The sequence below is a fragment of the Culex pipiens genome, chromosome 2 (genome assembly GCF_016801865.2).
Source record: "Culex pipiens pallens isolate TS chromosome 2, TS_CPP_V2, whole genome shotgun sequence".
Classification (NCBI taxonomy): domain Eukaryota; kingdom Metazoa; phylum Arthropoda; class Insecta; order Diptera; family Culicidae; genus Culex; species Culex pipiens.
The window spans coordinates 91,006,535-91,026,813 of NC_068938.1; the positions used below are offsets into that span (position 1 = coordinate 91,006,535).

Sequence of the window (20,279 nt, forward strand, 5' to 3'; positions counted from 1 at the left end):
TCAAATTCAAATAAAAAAGATAAATATTAATTAAGGAAACATGCTTATAAAGTTGGTTCGAGATGGCCGATTTAAAAAAAAATCGATTGTTTTAGGCCCCTAAACAACTCCCCAAATTTGGGAGCGATTGGTTGCGTCCACACTTTGCTCATAACATTTTGATTTTGTATGGGAATTAGTATAGAAAAACCCTCTTGTGAACGTTTCTATTTTTATCACTTTCCACTATTTTTTTCAAACCAACACAATAGCGTTAAAATTGAAAAAAATCTATAAAACTTTCCCGAAGAAAGTAATTTATTGATATTGATACAATGTGCTCAAAACTGGTCTAAAACATGATTTCAGAGTAAAATACACGTTTTAGACCAGTTTTGAACACGCTGTATATTTTGAAAGGAGCAAGTTAGCACAACACTTTCTTCGGGAAAGTTTTAGAGAATTTTCTCAATTCCAACGCTATTGTGCTGGTTTGAAAAAAATAGTAGAAAATAAAAATGATGAAAATCGAATTGTAAAAAGAGGGTTTTTTCATTCTGATTCCCATACAAAATTGAAATACAATGTGCAAAGTGTGGACGCAACCAATCGCTCCCAAATTTTAGGGGGTTTGTTTTGAAACCCAAAAGGCATCGAAAAAACTTCTGGTCATTTTTTTAATTTTTCCATAAAACGACGGGCCAGTCTAATGCTTATGCCATAGAGCATAAATGGCTTATTTTTAAAATCCGCTTCGGTTGCTCCAATTGATAAATAGCAACAGTCGATCAAAATCAGTATCGGGTTGAAAAGGCAGATGTAAACATAGAATAAACTTTGGATAAATCTCAAACGATACCCCTGACCCCATTCTTTAGGCAAAGATAAGCAACTTTGCCAATTTTGAGCAATAGGGGCTTATAGGACCTATTAAAAAAATCTCTAGAAATCTTGCTTGTGTTTTTAAATTTGTACACAGAATTAAAAAAATGATGGTCATATCGACGACGTCATATGCATCAGGGAATTGTGAGAGATGTTGTGTAAAAAAAGTGCAATATTACATCAGAAAGTGGTGAATTTTAAACAGTTTCTGGTGAATTTTCATCAGATTCTGACTGAACGTGGTGGGAAATAATGTCATTGATAAAAGAGTGCTTGGCAACTTTGCGGTGTTCCAGTAATAATTGAATGCTAATGAGCAATAATATTGTTAATGAAAGATAGCATGGCAAATTTGCGGCAAACAGCAAAAAAAAGTTGAATTTTGAAATGTTGAAATTTTGGTAGGTTAAATATAACCTTAATTTTTTGAGTAATATTACCTTAAAAAATGTTTAAAAATGTGAACCCGGTAAATATTCGCCAGAAACTGATGAAAATTCTAGAATAAATTTTTAAAACAACCTATCCCTCATGGGTTTCCTATGAAGATAGGACCTTTTGAAAATTTAATCGAGAATTCATCATTTTCTGATGAAATATTACACATTTTTTGACACAAAATCTGTCACCAAAAAATAAAAAAGTTTTAAAATTGAATTAACGAGCTATGGTTTCATCATTTATTTGAATGAAAAGATTGTTTTAAAATGCATTATACACCTGTCCAGTTGTTTTGCAATCCTGGGATTTGTCATAATGAGTATCATTGGTTTGATGCTTGTTTGGCAAGGAGTATGATTTGATCCGATGTGGAATTAAAATCGAAGTGTTCAGTATATTGCTGAAGCTTCCATTTTTACACATGGACACCACTTCATGCTACGAGAACCCACTTTGACGCAGTCTCAGGGCTTAATCGATGGCCGGTAAGCTGTCATCGAAACCAGGAGGTTCTCCTATAGTGGAAATATCACATTTGTACAATGAACCGCTACATATGTGATTTTTCCCTATCTTAATGTGGGTGTCAGGTTAGAATGCGGGTAGCATACAAACAATTCTGATTTTTCAAAATTTCCATAGAGTCTCGATCAATCAATAGTGAAATGATATCGGACTAAATTCGTTGATCTGTTGAACTAACGGTTGTCGGATTATGATTGTATCGACCATTGTTGCGAATCGAGGATCTACTGGGATTCTGACGATCAAATTGTCGTCTCTTTTTCAATTCACGACTTGTAAAATGTGAACTGTTAATCTATTTTTTTGTTTTTGTTTTTTAAAAGAAGCCAGACAGGTTTTAAAAGAAACGTTCTAGATTTTTTGGATATTAATTAAAATTTCGGGGATTTGAGATAAGAATAGCTTTCGGATAGGTTACTTTAAATCTTGTATTCAATTCAAGTTAGGTAGTTATCCGCAAATGAATATTTGGACTTATATGAATAATTGAACATTTTGGACTTATGAATAACACACAACTGTGCATTTATTCTAGAGTCAGATCCATACAGCGTCAGTGTTTATTTGGTCGAAGTGTACTAATTCATTGGCAGATCTGATTCCAGTTGTAATGTACGACAAGACTACTGACGGACGTGACAGGACGAGGGCCCAGTTTAGAGGTTTCGACATCAACGATGTGCGGCTGGATCACCCTCCCGAAAAAAAAAAAAAAATTACACACCTGTCCAGTTGTTTTGCAATCATTAGTTTTTCAAAATACCTAAGTACTGACCATTTTTTTTTCAAAATATTTTTAACCCAGCCCAAACATGTTAAATATGTTTATCAATGCAGAAAAATGCATTTTAGAGTGTTTTCAGTTGATGTGACTTCTATTTTATGAAAATTTTGAACTAAAAAAAAAAAATTCTTGCCCCCCTTGCCCCCCCCCCCTTTGCAACGGCCTTATTAAAAAAAACTTATGTTATATGGGCAAAATTAAATCAACATTTTCCGATCCAGTTCAAACAAGCAAGAATCTCGGTTTTTGTCCACATCGGATCACCCCCTCTTTTTTAAAAACCACCCGAAAGCTTCACTTTTTTCGCAAAATATCAACATTCCAGAAGAAACCATATTTTTAGGATTTTTTGCTAAACAGTTATCAGCCTCATTTCCGCACGGACAGCTCTAAGGTGCTAACGTCATGATTCGCAATCCAGACACTTATACAGCAATTCCCCACGAAAACCATGGAAAAAAACAAAAGTGCTCGGATCGGGCTCAAAAATTTTCTGGGGGTTCCCTGGCCAAAATAATAATGACCTATACATGTCTGGGTACCAAAAGTTTCGTCTTTCAATTACAAAAATTATGGTACCCAGACATGTATAGGTCATTGCTGAAATTTTAAAGTTATCGCAGTTTTAGTGAAAAAAGCTGATTTTTTGCCGATTTCGTCATTTTCCGGTTTTTGCGCCCGGCGCGTCGAAAAACACGGATTTTATTTTCAAAAAATCATATCTCAGAATCCTGTAAATGAACTCCTCCCATTTTTTAGTATGTTATGTAAAAATGTCCGGGGAATCCGATAAAAATATTTCCAGACATAGGCTCTTTGGTCCAGACACCGTCAAAACGGCATTTTAAAGTTTCATACGCCCTTTTCATATGTTAGGCTAGATGTTAGAAACTTCTTATTATTTTTCCTTGAAAGGCCAAATTATCTCCTTTCATTTGCGTATAAGACAATTGAAATCGGTTGAAATGGCGAGGAGTTATGATTTTTTGAAAAAAGTGGTTTTTGCGAGAATCGACGAAAATGGCCATTATTCAGACCACCCTAACACGGCGTAGGTCACCCTAATGGCCAAACAAAAAAATACGGGTCTAATTATTTTGGCCAGGGAACCCCCAGAAAAAAATTGAGCCCGATCCGAGCACTTTTGTTTTTTTCCATGCTGTTTTCGTGGGGAATTGCTGTATAGTAACATATCATTTTGTTATAACTAGTCAGTTGTGTGCTATCTTGTGACAACGACAATTTAGTACTTTTCGAGAAAATCGATTTTTAAAGTTTGTTGGTAAATAATTTCAAAACTATGAATGATAGAGCCAAACTTTTTGAAGCAATCTGTTCGTTTACTATCGCTTAACAAACGCTCCAAGTTTCAACTAATTTAGTTACACCAGTTTAAAGATACAGTAAATTATGTAATCAAAAATCTGAAAAGCACGTGTCACAAGTGTGTTTCGAAAGTAAAATTGTACTACGTGTCACAAGTTTGCACAGAATTCCCATGCAAACTAAAATAAGCTCAAATCAATGGTTTAACCGACTCAATCAGTATATTTTCAAAAACAAAAGATTGCATTGCCTTCAGAAAATGTGTATCAACATAAATTTGTAAAAAACAAGAAAAAAAATCCACATTTTCCAACAACATGTATAACGTGTCACAAGTGTGCACGCTCATTTTGATGATAAATTGGTCTATGTCACAAGTGTGTATTGCGATATCCGGGAAACGGAAGCGAGTTTCCAAAATCGGGTTAAAGCATCTTGAAGTGTTTGTTAAGTATAGCAAAACGTCATCACAAACTCATTTTCGACCAAAATGGTCTATGTCACAAGATAGCACACAGCTGACGAACTGGCAAAAAACATGTAAGGCGTCATCCATGAAGTACGTCCCGCTCTAGGGGGGGAAGGGGGGGGGGGGGTTTCAAGCGTGACAAATTGTGACAAGGGGTTCGTGAGACCGTGACGTCACACTAGGTTTTTTTTGAATGCTTTTTTTCAGAATGCTTTTTCTAGTTTAAGACAATCAGTTATAAATAATGCTGTTTTTGTAGGGGAAATATACCCTTTCTAATCAAACACCTACCTTCGTCATATGGAGAGTTTGATGCTCGATTAAAGCTCCAAAAATACTATTTGGGCTATAAACTTACCAGCAACAGCACCGCCTCGAGTAAGCACGCAAATTTTTGCCATTTACTGGCCTAACAGATCAAATTTAATGCACTTTCTTCATAATTTCCTACTTTTAATTCAACAAAAACACAATAAACTTATTTTGCATTCAGTCGATAACTGCACAACACTCGTCAGCCAAATCAACCGAAAATTCAGCTGTTTTCTACTAATCGAATGTGCTGAAATTAGTGAGGCTTGGCATATGCAACATTTGAAAATTCAGACATAAAATATATACAACAAAACTGTTTGATTTTTAATAAACTTAACTCATAAATCAAACATGATACAAGGCTTTAAGAAACGTAGTCGTTTGTGATAGATATATATGAAATGCTTGAATCATCTGATCGATCGTGAATTCAAAACTAAAAAAAACACTGACCAACAAAATTTCTGCGCAGGTTCAACTCGAGGGGAAGCATGAAGTTTAGGGTCCCCAGAACCACGTGTACTTTGAATTTTTCAAAACTATTGAATTAGTGATGTTCGCTACTCCCACATATTGCATGCAACTTTTTGCTTGTATGCAACAGCGACGAACCGCCCTAATTCTCCATAGGTACAAACATTGGAGGAAAATTATTCGGCCCAGTCAAAATATTTTTGAAAAATGCAAGGTAGGTACACGTTGTTCTGGGGACCCTAAACTTCATGCTTTCCCTCGAGTTGAACCTGCGCAGTCATGTTTGTCAATTTTTGTGGGTCAGTGTCATCATATTTAGCATGTTTGGGCTCGTTTAAAAATGTTTAAATTTTTTATAAAAAAAAAAATTCGCCAAAAATAAAATCTTCGTCTATACTTTTTTTGGAAACTAATGATTGCAAAACAACTGGACAGGTGTATAATGCATTTTAAAATTCTTTTATCATTAAAATGTTGAATGCATGGCACGTAATTTAAATTTTTATCCCTTTTTTGTTTTTTACCCACCCCCCCCCTCGACTTTGGTCAGCGTCGAGGGACATAAACTTTAAAAAATATTTGCAACGGCCTAATTGATTTTGCATTGACTACAGCGTCCAAACAAATTTGAAATGAAAGTTGATGTTGGAATTCATCAAATAACACCGTTTTGACAATTTTTATGAAAACATATATCCAAATAACTGATAAAACAAGATGAGGTGTCGAAGCATGAGGTTACCTAGAAACAATTATTTTTAAACTCACCTGGGTACGTGCAAGCTTGCCTGCCTTTCAGGCATTGCACCTGTTATGTTGCCCCTTTGAGCCGGCCGCGTAAAGATGGTCTTTTTCGGAGGCTAATAACTTTTTAGCATAATAAAATCCTATAAATATGGTGTCTGCGGGAAAGTTTTTTTTTCCAAATTCGATGAAGATCTTAGTTCCGAGAGTTGGTAAGAATTGTAAAAAACTGAATCAGTTGCTTTTCTTCATAGATTTTAATTATTTTTCCAATACAAACTTCAACCGATAAGGAGAGGGGTTCCCGTGGTCAGAATGAGCTAAAATTTGGAATTTGGTCAATATTTGATTTCAAGGGGTGCCCGGTTACTATAAATAGTTGTTGTTTTTTTCTAAGTTTGTTTGTTAAGACTTTAACTTTGCCAGGTGTAGAAAATATTGATTTTGCTTTTGAATACTGGATTTTCTACTTTCATAAAGAGTTTCGTTTAGTCGACATATACGAGCACGTTTCGTTTGTATCTAAGAATAAAGGAAACGACTTTTACGTGCAGAATGAAAAAAAGAGGGGATAGGAATCTTTATTGTAACTTCCCCGTAACTGACATAGATTGAAGGTTTTTTTTCTTCTATTTTTTCCAATTTAAATATAAGCAATGTCTATTCTGGTGATCTCTCATGCTCATACTTTTAAATAAAAGCAATGTCTATTCTGTCACACCCAAGTAACCATCCAGCATTAATATAAATCATAAATTAGCTGTTCATCAGCATTCACCAGCTAGTTAGTCATAAAACAGCTAAGATCAAAACAAATCAGCTCTAAAACAATTGCTTTAGGCTTTGCTGAAATGCAGCTGAATTAATGCTGCTCCTAGCAACACTGCTGGATTTTTTTCCCATTAACTGGCAACACAGTTGAGGTGTGAAAGAGAGAGAATGAAGCAAACGAAAATAAACACATTTCTTACTCGCTCATCCCTTCAACTAGAACAACCATCACAAACCTGCGGAGAAAATTTCCGCTGTCAGTTGGTGGCTGAGATTCACCGTGATTTCATGCTTTAGCAGGTGTTGTTGATTATTTCAGTCCTTATCGAAATTTTTCGTAAGAGCTGAATAAACAAAATGTGGACTAATGTTGCGATTATTATGAAAGAGAATCGCTTCTTTTGAAAAATGTAGGTTGGCCTAAAGGTTGGCACTTTTCGGGCCTCTTCGGTGCCTAAAGAATCTTCAGAATTCGCCGTGGGTACTGGGGTACTGGTCATAATGGAGGAACCTGCCCCAGCAGAGTCTGATGGAGCATATACCACAGAGTTATTTTAGGTATCATGCAAAGTACAAGCATTGGTAGGTTTAAAAACAGCTGCGGTAAGCCAACTCCAAATTGGGCGTAAAAGCGCTTTTAGTGCAGATGTCTAAACTTGTTAGCAATAATCCGCAGCTGGTGAAGCGCTTGTAGTGCTGAACACTGACTTGTTTTAGTGCTGTTTGGTTACTTGGGCATGCTCGACTAAGTCCGTGTATAATGCTTGTTCAGCCAGAGTGTTAGAGAATTGGGAAAATTTGACCAACCTTCTATTTTGTTTTAACACTGGAACGCATGTCCAACTTACACCGAATCCCAAGCTTCACAATAAAGGTTGAACGGTAACTTCAACTCGCTGGTTCTTGGGCATATTCCAACCAACCAGGACGAATGTTAACAAAAGCGCTATCTATTGATCATTTATTTATTCAAATGTATTTTTTGCCATCTCTCTTGACCTCGATTTGAGTTGAGAAAATATAAGTATGTGGTAAAAACTTTGGATTTAGGAGAACTGTAAAAATGTTTTGCAATAACAAGTTATAAACCAACCTTAAAATTTAAATTACACCACATTTTCAATAGACTGTGTATCTCGAATGAAAATTTGCTGCAGCTGCGACTTTTGAAGAAATTAATTTCAGTTGGTGGAATCTTTTGGCTGTGAGGTAATTGAATTTCTTCCAGCCAAAGGTTTTGGCGAGTAAACTCTCTTTATCCCAACTTTGCATTTTTATGGGGTAGAGTAAAAATCGCCGACAACATGCTTTTCATTAAACTTGAGTTGTGGACAAATCATTGGCATCAATTTTTTTAATAGATGATTTTTTTTTTTGTAGAAATGATCGTTTTATGGTTCTGGAAATACCTCAACATTTATTAAACATGTTTATTTTCCACACATATTCAAAAATACGTGCATGCTTCAATAAACCAAATTTAAAAATTGTTTTTGCAATAGTTTTCAGTAAGGAGGTTTAAAAAACACCCCAAATGTAAAGTTTTATTTTTTATTTTTGAAATGCACTTGTTATTTTAAAATTACGAGATGCTTTTTGAATTATGGCCCATAGCACCCCCACTGAAGACAGGTGTCTATTAGTTTCATAATCTTCACAATTTCTACTACTTATTTAGACCTTTGCAGTTTTTGGGAACATCCTTAGATCGATATCAATTTTGGTTTTCAATAAACTGTTTTTTGCACATGATCTATGAATACTAAAAGTTTGTGCAGCTACCTTTTCCCCAACCATTCGTGTTTCAGTTCTGCTAAATGTTAGGTGGTTGGAATTTTCTGAGGAATATTACTTCTGAGAATTCTTATCAGCAGGTGACTTTCAATGTGGCTATCGTGAAGAAACCTGTCGCCATCGCCTTACCCAGGGCAGTTTTGTGTCGTAAAGGAGGGGTACTGATAAGATTACTAGTACTCTGTGGACTTCTTCCATATTATAGGCGTTGTTCCTGATAAGAAGCCGATGTCATTATATTGTAAATGATATCAAGCTATGAAAACACATTGGATAACGTGTTTTGAATTGGGCCGTGCTTTCGCAATTAAGGTGAGTGCGACCTCTCTGTTAGCGTGATTTAGCCCAATCGATTGAAGTTAAGTTAAGCTTAAAAGTGTCATATCTTTGAAAGAATTCGTTAACCATTAGAAAAAGTGAAACTTGATTTCAGTTCAACAGTTACCTTGATCAATTAATCAATGATTGAAAAACAAAATTAACTCCAAAATGTTTTGTTCATTCATAACTTCTTAAGCTTAAACCCAATCTGATGGTTGCTGCTAGAGGTGGGCAAAACCGCTCATTTTCGTTCGCTCTTTAAAATGAGTTGCTCTTTCGCTCTTTTTAAAAAAAAAATACGAAAAGGTTATTGTAATTTTTTAAGCTATTTCATTGGACTTTTATATAAACAAAAAACGAGAAGATGCGCATGAAAACCAGAGGTATTGGCGGCAGGCCTGCGAAAAGTTTCCAACCCAGCGTGCACATGAAGCAAACCAAAAATTCAGTTCAATGCTAGCTTGTGACTGTAAGCCTACTGTGTCTGTTCAACCACTGCCGCCTGACTCGTGCTCGTGAGATACACTCATTCAATTCGTGTCATATGATTGACTCGTAAAATCCTTTTTAAACACTATTTTGACTATTTTAAAACAATTGAATGGTTCTAGATTGTGCACAACCATAACTTATATTCAAAATTCCGTAGTAACAGTTCAATAGGGCGAATCTGCGTTTGTAAACAAGCAGTCTATCCCCCTCTTACTTTACGTGAACTGTCACTTGAGCAAAAGGGATAGACTGTTTGTTTACAAACGCAGATTCGCCCTATTGAACTGTTACTACGGAATTACCGTTCCACGCATAAATACAAACTGTTGTGTTAAAAACTTGTTTCTTTATGTGTGTGCGTGCAACGTCGAATGAGCGTTTGTCGACTACTGCCACGCAGTGCAACTGCTCAGTGAGCTAGGGCACTCACGACTGAGTCGGGTCTGTATATGGGTCATTCCACCTGAAGTGTGCAAGAAAAAATGCAAATTTGAATATTACCATCTCCGATTTTGCTCAAATTTGGCAGAGCTGTTGAGACTATCAAAACATGCAAAAATCCCGAATTTCATCCAAATCGGACCACCCCCTCCATTTTTGTACCCTCCCAAAAAATCGACTTTTTGGCGATTTTTGAGCGAAACCCCTATCTTCAAACGACGATAACTCAGGAACCACAAGCACCCAGTTGTGCTGATCAATAACTGCTACCTGGTAATTTATTGAAATAAGATTTCATCCCAATTAATCATTAGAAAATTTGGCAAAAATTGTAGGAAACTGCTGTATTAATCTTAAATTAAAAAAAATAGTATACGGTGAATGTGCTAGCCCACAGGACAGAGCAAGAACGACACGCAATATAGGGCAGAATGGAATTCCCGCTGAGCTAGCAGGAAATTGAAATTCATCTTGTAAGTAACACTTAAGAACAAGTGTACGATACATTATCGTGTTAAAAATTATGAATTAACATGAATCTCGTGAAGCATGATTAAGCAAGAGGATTTCTGGAAAGTACAAAACTGAAAAATGTAAGAAAATCAGAAAGATTAATTGGATTTATTATCTGATTAAGATCAAATTAAGTGGTGTTGATTTCGACACCGTCCGAACAATTTAACTTTTTTTTTGTCAATCATTTCGAAATCTTGAAAGACGATACAGCTGCTGTCCACATGTATCAGAAGTAAATGGTATTGTTTTTGAAATTAAATGTACCAGAATTGAAAAAAAAATCATCAATTATTCAGATGAAACTGGCTCACAATATAAAAATCGGTTTAATATGATCATGCTCAATCTTTCAAACCGTAAGGCAGATTTTGGGGTTTATTGCTGAATGGCACTATTTTGCTACCGCACATGGCAAAAGCTCTAGAACCCATGAGAAATATTTCATCTAGGGGAACTATACCCTTTTTCAGCCTATTTCTATTATCGGCCTATCAGCACTTTGATCATGAATTACAGGTTTCATAAAGTGTTTTTGACTGTTCCAAAGTAATAAATAGCTCAAACAAAAGTGAGCAAGCAACTCTCCAATGTTGATACATCTAAAAATGTTGATTTAATAGCGAAAAACGGCAAAAGTGATGAGAATTGGTCGAACGGCTTCGAGTGATTAAAATGGGTAAATTTCCCCTACTACATCCAGCTCTACATTTGTTCTTGCTTCAAATAAAAGAAATAATTTGATAAAGTGGGAATAAATGAGGAATTAGGAAAAATATGAAAACAATAGAAAAATGATATTTTTTTAATTGTGTTGTAAAAACGTTCTGGCATTTGCAAATAAATATTAAAAGTTCAAATATTACCTAATATGATTCTATGACACTAAGATCAGGAAAAACAGTGCATTCAAAATTACCCAATAAATATTCCTTAAACAAAAAATAGATTGTTCAAGGTATTGATTTTCTCAAAATCGTATAAAATTATAAAAATAATTCATATTACAGAACACCAGGTAGTAATTATTGATCAGCACGACTGAGTGCTTCTAGCATATGCGGCAAGTGTAGCTAATTTAGGTAATTTCGAATACTCAAAACTTTAAAATTCGATATCTCTGGAACGAAACATATTCCTTTCTGTCGATAAGTGATTCTTATGTAAAATTGGACGGGGAATACGATGGTGAGGTCAAATTTAAAAAATAAATAGGGCTGTTTTGAAATACGGCCATTTAAAGTTTTCAATTGCGCAATACAGGTAGACAAAATATTTTAATCCAAATTTTGATCACGGAAATGGATTCTACGTCCAATTTCCTTCAAAATTGAGTCTAAGACCGATCCTCTAAGATTTGTGGTTCCTGAGCAATCTCCGTTTGAAGATAGGGGCTTCGCTCAAAAAACGCCAAAAAGTCGATTTTTTGGGAGGGTACAAAATTGGAGGGGGAGGTCCGATTTGGACGAAATTCGGGATTTTTGCATGTTTGATAGTCTCAACAGCTCTGCCAAATTTGAGCAGAATCGGAGGTGGTAATTTTCAAATGCTGTTCCGCTTCAGATGGAATGACCCATTAGGGTGTAATATCAAAATCGATTTTCCAGCACAGCAATTTTTCAGTTCCTTTTGGGGTCCTAAACAACTCCCCAAAGTTTGGGAACGATTGGTTTAGTCCTCACTTTGCGCAAAGCGATTCAATTTTCCATACAAATTTGTATGGGAAAAATCATTTTTTTGAATTTTGATATTTGAAAAATCCAAGTTTAACGCTATACTAAAACCGAATTCATATTCTGATGCTCTGGAATGTGCTCTACAACTTTCCCGAAGAGAGTATGGTGCTAACTTGCTCCTGAAAGAAGATACAGCGTGTTCAAAACTCGTCTAAAACGTGTTTTTTGATCGAAAATCACGTTTTAGACGAGTTTTGAAGACGCTGTATCTTCTTTCAGGAGCAAGTTAGCACCATACTCTCTTCGGGAAAGTTGTAGAGCACATTCCAGAGCATCCGAATATGAATCCGGTTTTGATATAGCGTGAAACGTGGATTTTTTAAATATCATAATTCAAAAAAATGATTTTTCCCATACAAATTTGTATGGAAAATTGAATCGCTTTGCGCAAAGTGGGGACTTAACCAATCGTTACCAAACTTTGGGGAGTTGTAAAGGACCCTATAAGGAACCAAAAAGTTGCTGTGCTGGCTAAATTTGGACAACTTTATTTTTTTCCATACAACCATATTACACCCTAATGACCCATATGTCACGGTTTTGTGATTTGGTGAATGGAGATGAAAAATTCGTGTCAGCGTCGCCGATTTTCGCGTCATGACCACTGATATTTTCAGCACTGCTTGGCGGTCTCTATGTCAAGATTTTTACCCGAACCTAAACGTGGCTTTTATAGAAAACCGGTTCGGATGACGGTGGATTTTCGTACGACGTGATTCCGAGTTGGTACGAAATTCCAACGAAAAATTAGTTCTATCGATACAATGACCATAGATATAGAATTTCCAGAGTTATATAAACTTGTATAACGTCATGATTCGAAATCCGGACACTTAGTAGCATATCATTTTTGTTATAGCTGGCAAAAAATCATGTAATAAGTTGGAAATGTAGAAATATCATCAGGATGTAGTATAAACAGTCAGTTTCAAGAAAATGCATGCAAAATATGTCTTTTCTAACAATTTTTCATCACAATTTGAAAATTAAAATGACTTGTTGTGCTTCGAATCCCGGACACTGATAAAAGCTGATTCGAAATCCGGACACTTTTGCTTCGAATTCCGGACACTCGATTTTACTTATAAATTGCACAAATTTGGACTGAAATGTTAGTGAAAGGCATTCTCTAGCTCTCAAATAAGCTGTTAACATCAAAATAATCGATAGTTTATATAACAATTTGCTAGAATTTAAGAAATCGAAACCACACATTTCTGCTGTGCCTTCCCGGTGCTTCGAACGCCTATGAAATGTTTCAAGTGAAATGTTTCGCATTTTTGGTAAATTTACAATTTTATTGTATTTAATTGTTTTGACATTAACTATAGCGTTCAAACAAACTTTATATAAAAGTTGATATTGGAATTCATCAAATCACACAGTTTTGACATTCATAATGCGAACTTATATCCAAATAATTGATAAAAAAAGATGAAGTGTCCGGGTTTCGAAGCGTCCGGGAATTCGAATCATGACGTTACGGGTCATTTCGCGCCAACTGGCACACCACTCAAAATGCACTTTTGGTGGAGCTATTGATATTATCAAAACAAGTAGAAAACCCGATTTTGAACCAAATTGGACCACCCCTTCTTTTTTGGCAGCGCCCCACAGTTTTGCGATTTTCGTTTTTTTTTCTTCAAAAAACCTCTTTTTTTCAAATGGCCATATCTCGGAAACAAAAAATTTATAAAGCAAATCTGGACAGCTATTTTTAATGGAAATCGGAATCAAACTTTGATGCATTTTTGTGCAATTGAAAACTTTACACGCAATCTCTTGAGATAACGATTTTTAAAGATTGCAGTTGCAGAATTTAGTAAAAGAACAAGAAAATAATTTGTTGAAAATGAGAGGGGGAAATGATGTTGTTGAAAAAAGACAGGGGAGTGGGATGTGGATTAAAATGGGTTGAGGACCACTACCTCTAGTTAGTAAACAACAATATTAGGTTTCAGTCCGTGACGTCATCTGACAATTGGTGTGCACCAAACCGCACACGCACACACATTTCACAGCGGCACTAGTGGCAAGACGTAAACAGTCGCTTGCAAAATATCAAAATTATAGCCGAGTCTGTGAAAATAAGACGTGGCTGGGTGGAAGAACAAAACTGTAATGCTTTTCTGGTTTTCTGGTAAACTCTGATAGAATTTATAGAAGAAGTTTCGGTATTGATTGGCTTTCAAATTGGGTATCGGTTGATTTGTTTCGGACTTTTGGCACAATCCAGTAACGTTACATATAATACGAGTATCTTTTGTTTTCTCCATTGCAGGTGTCTCATGTAGATGCACGAGAATGAAAATTCCAATTGCAGTTCATGGATGAACTAATAGGACAATTTTTACTCGTTTTCGCAGTCTTTGTGCTTTGGATGAAGCCGGTAAGTAATACAAACAAATTCTTCTTGTTAGAAAAAAGCTCAAATGCCACAAAAAGGGTCAAGTGACAATATTTAATAGTCGGGACTCGTGGTGTAGGGGTAAGCGTGGGTGCCTTTCACCCAGTCGGTGGTATTTTTCGAGACGAGATTTGTCTGATAACGCCTTCCGTCGGACTGGGAAGTAAATGTTGGCCCCGGTATAACCTAGAGGTTAGGTCGTTAGGTCCTGTCTCGGTGGAGTCGCTGGTAGGCAGTTGGACTAGCAATCCAAAAGTCGTCAGTTCGAATCCCGGGTGGATGGGAAGCTTAGGTGTAAAAAGAAGTTTGCAATTGCCTCAACAATCAAGCCTTCGGACACCTAGTTTCGAGTAGGAATCTCGCAATCGAGAATGCCAAGGCAATGCTGTAGAGCGAATAATTTGATTTGATTTGATTTGTCAATATTTGATAATTGTTTTTATTTTACTAAAAGCTGCATTGCACAGAAACACCAGCCAAGACAAATTAAAAAAAAAAAGTTGGTAAACCTAACCAAAAGTTTGGGTTCAACAAATTTAAGCATTTTATCAACATTTGTTTGTAACATTTGCTAATCGGAATTAGTCGGATTTGGCATTGGGTCATTCCAGGTCAGCTGGTACCCCGAGCAGGTGGACAGAACTGGAAAAGGAGGAGGTCAGAATTGTTATTAAAACTCCTAGATTAGCTGTTATAGTAATTAAAAATAATAACAGAGATTTGTTCGAAAAATTACTCATTCTGTTATCAAAAAATTGTTACCAGAAAATCCGAAAACAGAGAACACAAATGTTCCCGATAACTCAATTTGGTATTGGTGAGATATGTTTTTTTACAATAGAGCAGTTCTCTACGAAATCGGCCGATTTCGACCATTTTTATTTTTTTGTATTTTTTGATTTGGCTCAAACTTTGTTGGGGCCTTCCCTATACCCAAAATAGTAGTTTATGCAACAAGTTGCAAAAAGAAGATTTTTTCAGCACGAGTTGTACATTTATCCAACGAGGTTTACCGAGTTGGATAAATACGACGAGTGCTGAAAAAATCAAGTTTTGCAACGAGTTGCTTACAACATTTTTTGCAATTCCGAAAAACGCTTCTTTAATGAAATTTTATGTCAAACATTCATGTGTTTAGTAAATTCATCGCTCAAAACAAAAAAATACTGAAAAATGTTACTTTTTGATACTAGTGTTGAAAAGTTCAACTTTTCAGCACCCATTTTAGTGCTGAAAAGTAGAACTTTTCAGCACTGTTATTGAAAGGTATTAATTTTCCATTCTGTTATTTTTGGTAGGGAAAAGTAGGCCGTTTCGTTTCTCCAGAAGGACAGGAAAAGTTGACAGTTTCACAGTGGAATTGCAAAAAAGCTATTTTGTGTCATTGGTTCACCCACAAGTCACAAGTCTCCATACAATTTAGGCAGCTGTCCATACAAAAATGGTACGTAAATATTCAAACAGCTGTAACTTTTGAGTGAATTTTCTGATCAATTTGGTGTCTTCGGCAAAGTTGTAAGTATTGTTGAGGACTATTGAGAAAAAAATTGCTACACGGAAAAAAAATTGCCGATTTTGTAATTAACATTTTTTTTTACAAAAACGTTACTTAATCCACCTTCAGGTGGTTACAACTTTTTCTGATCAAAATGGTGAAAACCAATAAATTAATTATAAATGTGCTTTGTTTGTCCTTGAAATGGAAGAAAACACTTCAAGATGACCAGCTTGAGGAAATGCTGCATGAATTCCAGTGATTGATAAATCAGAAAGGTATGTTCAGTGCATTACATTTCCAAGAGGGACTCATTTGTGAAAATTTTCACGATGGGACTCATAACTGAACATTTTTCAGATGGGACTCACGAACCTGTCGTAAATTTTCAAAATTCTAGAACAAAGTAGTAAATATTATTAGTGTAGCAAAAATAAACCATAAAATGAAGCTATTCCAGTATTTTTAAGGTAAAATTTTGAGCGCCAGGTTGTATTCAAAAGGGGCGATCTAGCACTACAAACGCTGAAAAAATGTCAGGGGTATCCATCGTAACGAAACTTGAAAATTGTACAACTGCATGTTTTTCCATGCAATTTTGCCCACTGATTCTGAATCTGCCCTCAGAATTGAGCCAAGTGTACAAAATTCGATTTTTGGTCATATCTTGGATTTTTATGTAAAATTATCATACAAACCCAAAATATGACCAATAATCGATAAATTTGGTTAACACTATTTCATTGCAAATGATTTAATTACTTTTGAGTCCTTTCTACTCATCGTACTTCAATTCCTATATTCAGATTTGCCCACCAGATTATTGAGTTTTCTTCTTTCAACAGCACTTTTTGAAATGTTATTTAAGAGGCAGTATTTGTAGATTTTGCTCGGTTTGTTCTAGAGGTCGTATCGAGGTGCTCCGATTTGGATGAAACTTTCAGCGTTTGTTTGTCTATACATGAGATGAACTCATGCCAAATATGAGCCCTCTACGACAAAGGGAAGTGGGGTAAAATGCGCATTGAAGGTTGAAGTCAAAAAAACATGAAAAATCATAAAATTGCTCCCATTTGCGAAAAATTTGATCAATTCCAACTCTCTTAGATGCATTCGAAAGGTCTTTTGAAGCTTTTCAAAATGCGCCATAGACATCCAGGATTGGTTTGACTTTTTCTCATAGTTTTTGCAAATAACTGTTAAAAATGTTTTTTTTTTAAACCTTAATATCTTTTTGCAACAGTCTCCAACACCCATACTCCCATAGGTCAAAAGATAGGTAATTTCATGGACTATAAGCTTACGGAATTAACTTTTTGGCCAATCGCAGTTTTTCTTATAGATTTACGATTTTTCTATAACAAACTTTTTACAGCGTTAACTTTTGCCCTGTAGCCCAAGAAGACGGCACTTTTTGGGCTCAATTTTTACATATTCGGATTCCTCGGGAAATTTCACGTAAGTTTGAAGTTAAAAAGTTGTTAATTTGATTGAAAAAAATGCCATTTAGAATGAATTAAAATAATTTTTAGCATTTTGTCGGATAGGGGGTAAAACAGATATTCGCCTACTTGATACAGCATTTGACGTATTGATCACAGGGTATACTAAATCTGACTTTTTTCAGAAATGTTTTATTTAATTAGTTTTAAAATCAAATTTACGACTCAAATATTTCATACTTACGTGAAATTTCCCGAGGAATCCGAATATATAAAAATTGAGCCCAAAAAAAGCCGTCTTCTTGGGCTTCAGGGCAAAGGTTAACGCTGTAAAAAGTTTGTTATAGAAAAATCGTAAATCTATGAGAAAAACTGCGATTGGCCAAAAAGTTAATTCCGTAGGCTTATAATCCATGAAATTACCTATCTTTTGACCTCCCTCCCCCTTTCAAAATTGGTCCGAAAAATCAGGGGGCAAAACAAATTTGTTTCAAAAAAACAAATTTGTTTCAATGGAAATAAAAGTCTAACCAACTGAGAACAATCTAAAATGCCCTTTCAATTTTTTGAAATCTCGCGACGGTAAGGCGGTACGACCCTTTTCATTTTTCTGGATGCTTACTAAGACACTTTTTTTTTAATGATTTGTAGCTTGAAACCGTGAAGAGAAAGAAATGTGGTATTAAAGGGACTATTATGTAAAATTGGACGCCCGATTCGCGTTGTAATTAAAATTCAATGTACTTTTTGAATCTGCAATAGCCCAGAGAAGTTATTCTTTCATTTAGAACAACATTTTTCTCTGTACTGTACTGCCGCTCTAATCGAGTCCGTCCCATATTTAAAAACAGCAAGCCGAGAAAAACGCATTTCAAATTTGTCCCGCCAATAAGGTTACGTGTTAGAATTTCACGAAAAAGTTGATTTTCTACGGTTTTCTAGAACAAAGGACTAAATTTTAATTGGTTTTTCTGATAGTTTACATGATTTCGAACCAAACTGCATCATTACCTCAAAATTGACGAAATCACATATGGAACGGACTAGCTTCGAGCGGCAGTGTAAATACTTATAAACTAAACGCATAAACAGATTAAAAAAAAAGAGTCGAGGGAGAATAACCCATCGCTGCTTACAAATATAAAAAGAAAATATCTAGAGTTTTTTTTTGAATAGGTCCTATATAAACATATGAAAGACAATAGCTTATTGACCTTTTTCAAAAAAAAAAAAAAACTCTAGAAAGCTTATATGCAACATGAAGTTTACTTAGATATTCCGGGTTTGATTCTAACATATTCCATTTGTTTCCCATTCCAGGAATCGTTAGCCGAGAACACCCATGGTACAAGTAGCTACATATGCGGAATGAAGCCATTTACAAATGAGAGTTTTAAATGTTTCTTGCAGAGCTCAACATTGGTGCTGTTCGCCTACACAATGCTTCCAGAGTGCTTCAGTTGAACATTTCGTGGGAAGGGGCATTTGCGCAGAAAAGCTCTCTATACGATGTGAAAATAAATCACATCCCAACGAAGAATTGCTCAATCGAGCGATCCCTCTTCGCCGATCGATCGGACATCAAATGCGCTCCGGTTGTGGCTGAAACGGTAGGTACAGCTTGAAGATTAGATTGTAACCTATAATGTGTGGAAGTGGTAATAATTACTCACGTTAGTTGATGTACACAATAGGAACGAGCAGAATAAAGTCTTTGTTTAACATTCGACATTGGGGCATTCACGTTGTTTTGCCTAAATTAAGCCAGACCATTTCGACGCCGTCGTGCTATTTTGTCGTTTGTCGCTTTTTGACGTTTCGAGAAAAACGCGTTTTAATGTTTGACATTGAATAAACAAAAACGAGAGCACGCAATGTAAACAATAACAAACATGTTTTGTTTGGCTGACCATTCTGTGCAATGTCGCGAAGTTTGGTTGAATTTGGTTGTCGAAGTCCCGAGTTATAATTTAAAATGTTTAGTCCAATTTGAGGAGTTGATAGCCCGTAAAATAATAAAAAATGCATTTTTTCAATATTTCATCATCGCCATTTTGGCCGCCATCTTGGATTTAATAAGGGTAATTCTCCGCCAACTCACACAGTAGTTGCCCCGACCCCTCTTCGACACCTGATCACGAATCCGAGGTCCGTTTTTTTGATATCTCGTGACGGAGGGGCGGTACGACCCCTTCCATTTTTGAACATTCGAAAAAAGACACGTTTTTCAATAATTTGCAGCATGAAACGGTGATGAGATAGAAATTTGGTGTGAAAGGGACTTTTATGTAAAATTGAACGCCCGATTTGATGGCGTCCTCAGAATTCCGTAAAAACGTATTTAAAACACTAAAAAAGTTTTAAAAACTCTGCCAATTTCCGTTATTTTACTGTAAAATGTTATGGTCCTTTTAAGGGAAATTTAATGTACTTTTAGAATCTACACTGACCCAGAAGGGTAATTTTTTCATTTAGAACAAAGATTTTCAAAACTTTTTTCGATCACTTGTGATGTTAACTAGCATACCAATTATGTATAGATATCAAATTTTTTGGAATTGTCTGCTCTACAACTTTGTAAAACATTGTTACACTCTAAAAAATAACCCTGCAAAGTTAGAAAAAAACACGAAATTTTAAAATTAAAAATTTTGTTCTAAATGAAAAAATGACCCTTCTGGGTTAATGTAGATTTGAAAAGTACATTAATGGAAAATGGCAGAGTTTTAAAAACTTTTTTAAGTGTTTTAAATACGTTTTCACGGAATTCTGAGCACGCCATCAAATCGGGCGTCCAATTTTACATAAAAGTCCCTTTGACAACAAATTTCTATCTCATCTCCGTTTCAGGCTGCAAATTATTGAAAAACACCTCTTTTTTCGCATGTTCAAAAATGGAAGTGGTCGTACCGTCCCTCCGTCACG

General features: G+C 35.6%; 1 protein-coding gene across 4 annotated transcripts in view; it reads left to right on the forward strand.

The window, feature by feature from the left end:
* LOC120416300 (platelet-derived growth factor receptor alpha) overlaps positions 1 to 20,279 on the forward strand; it is a 101,770-nt gene that overhangs the window by 17,519 nt on the left and 63,972 nt on the right. For all 4 annotated transcript variants that reach the window (XR_005605323.2, XM_052707322.1, XM_039578019.1 and 1 more), the window contains exons 2-4: positions 14,292 to 14,399; positions 18,675 to 18,699; positions 18,765 to 18,964. Coding sequence is in view for 3 of the 4 variants with exons in the window: in XM_052707322.1 (XP_052563282.1) it covers positions 14,337 to 14,399; positions 18,675 to 18,699; positions 18,765 to 18,964 (288 nt within the window). In the remaining variant the exon portion in view is untranslated. The remainder of the gene's footprint in view (positions 1 to 14,291; positions 14,400 to 18,674; positions 18,700 to 18,764; positions 18,965 to 20,279) is intronic.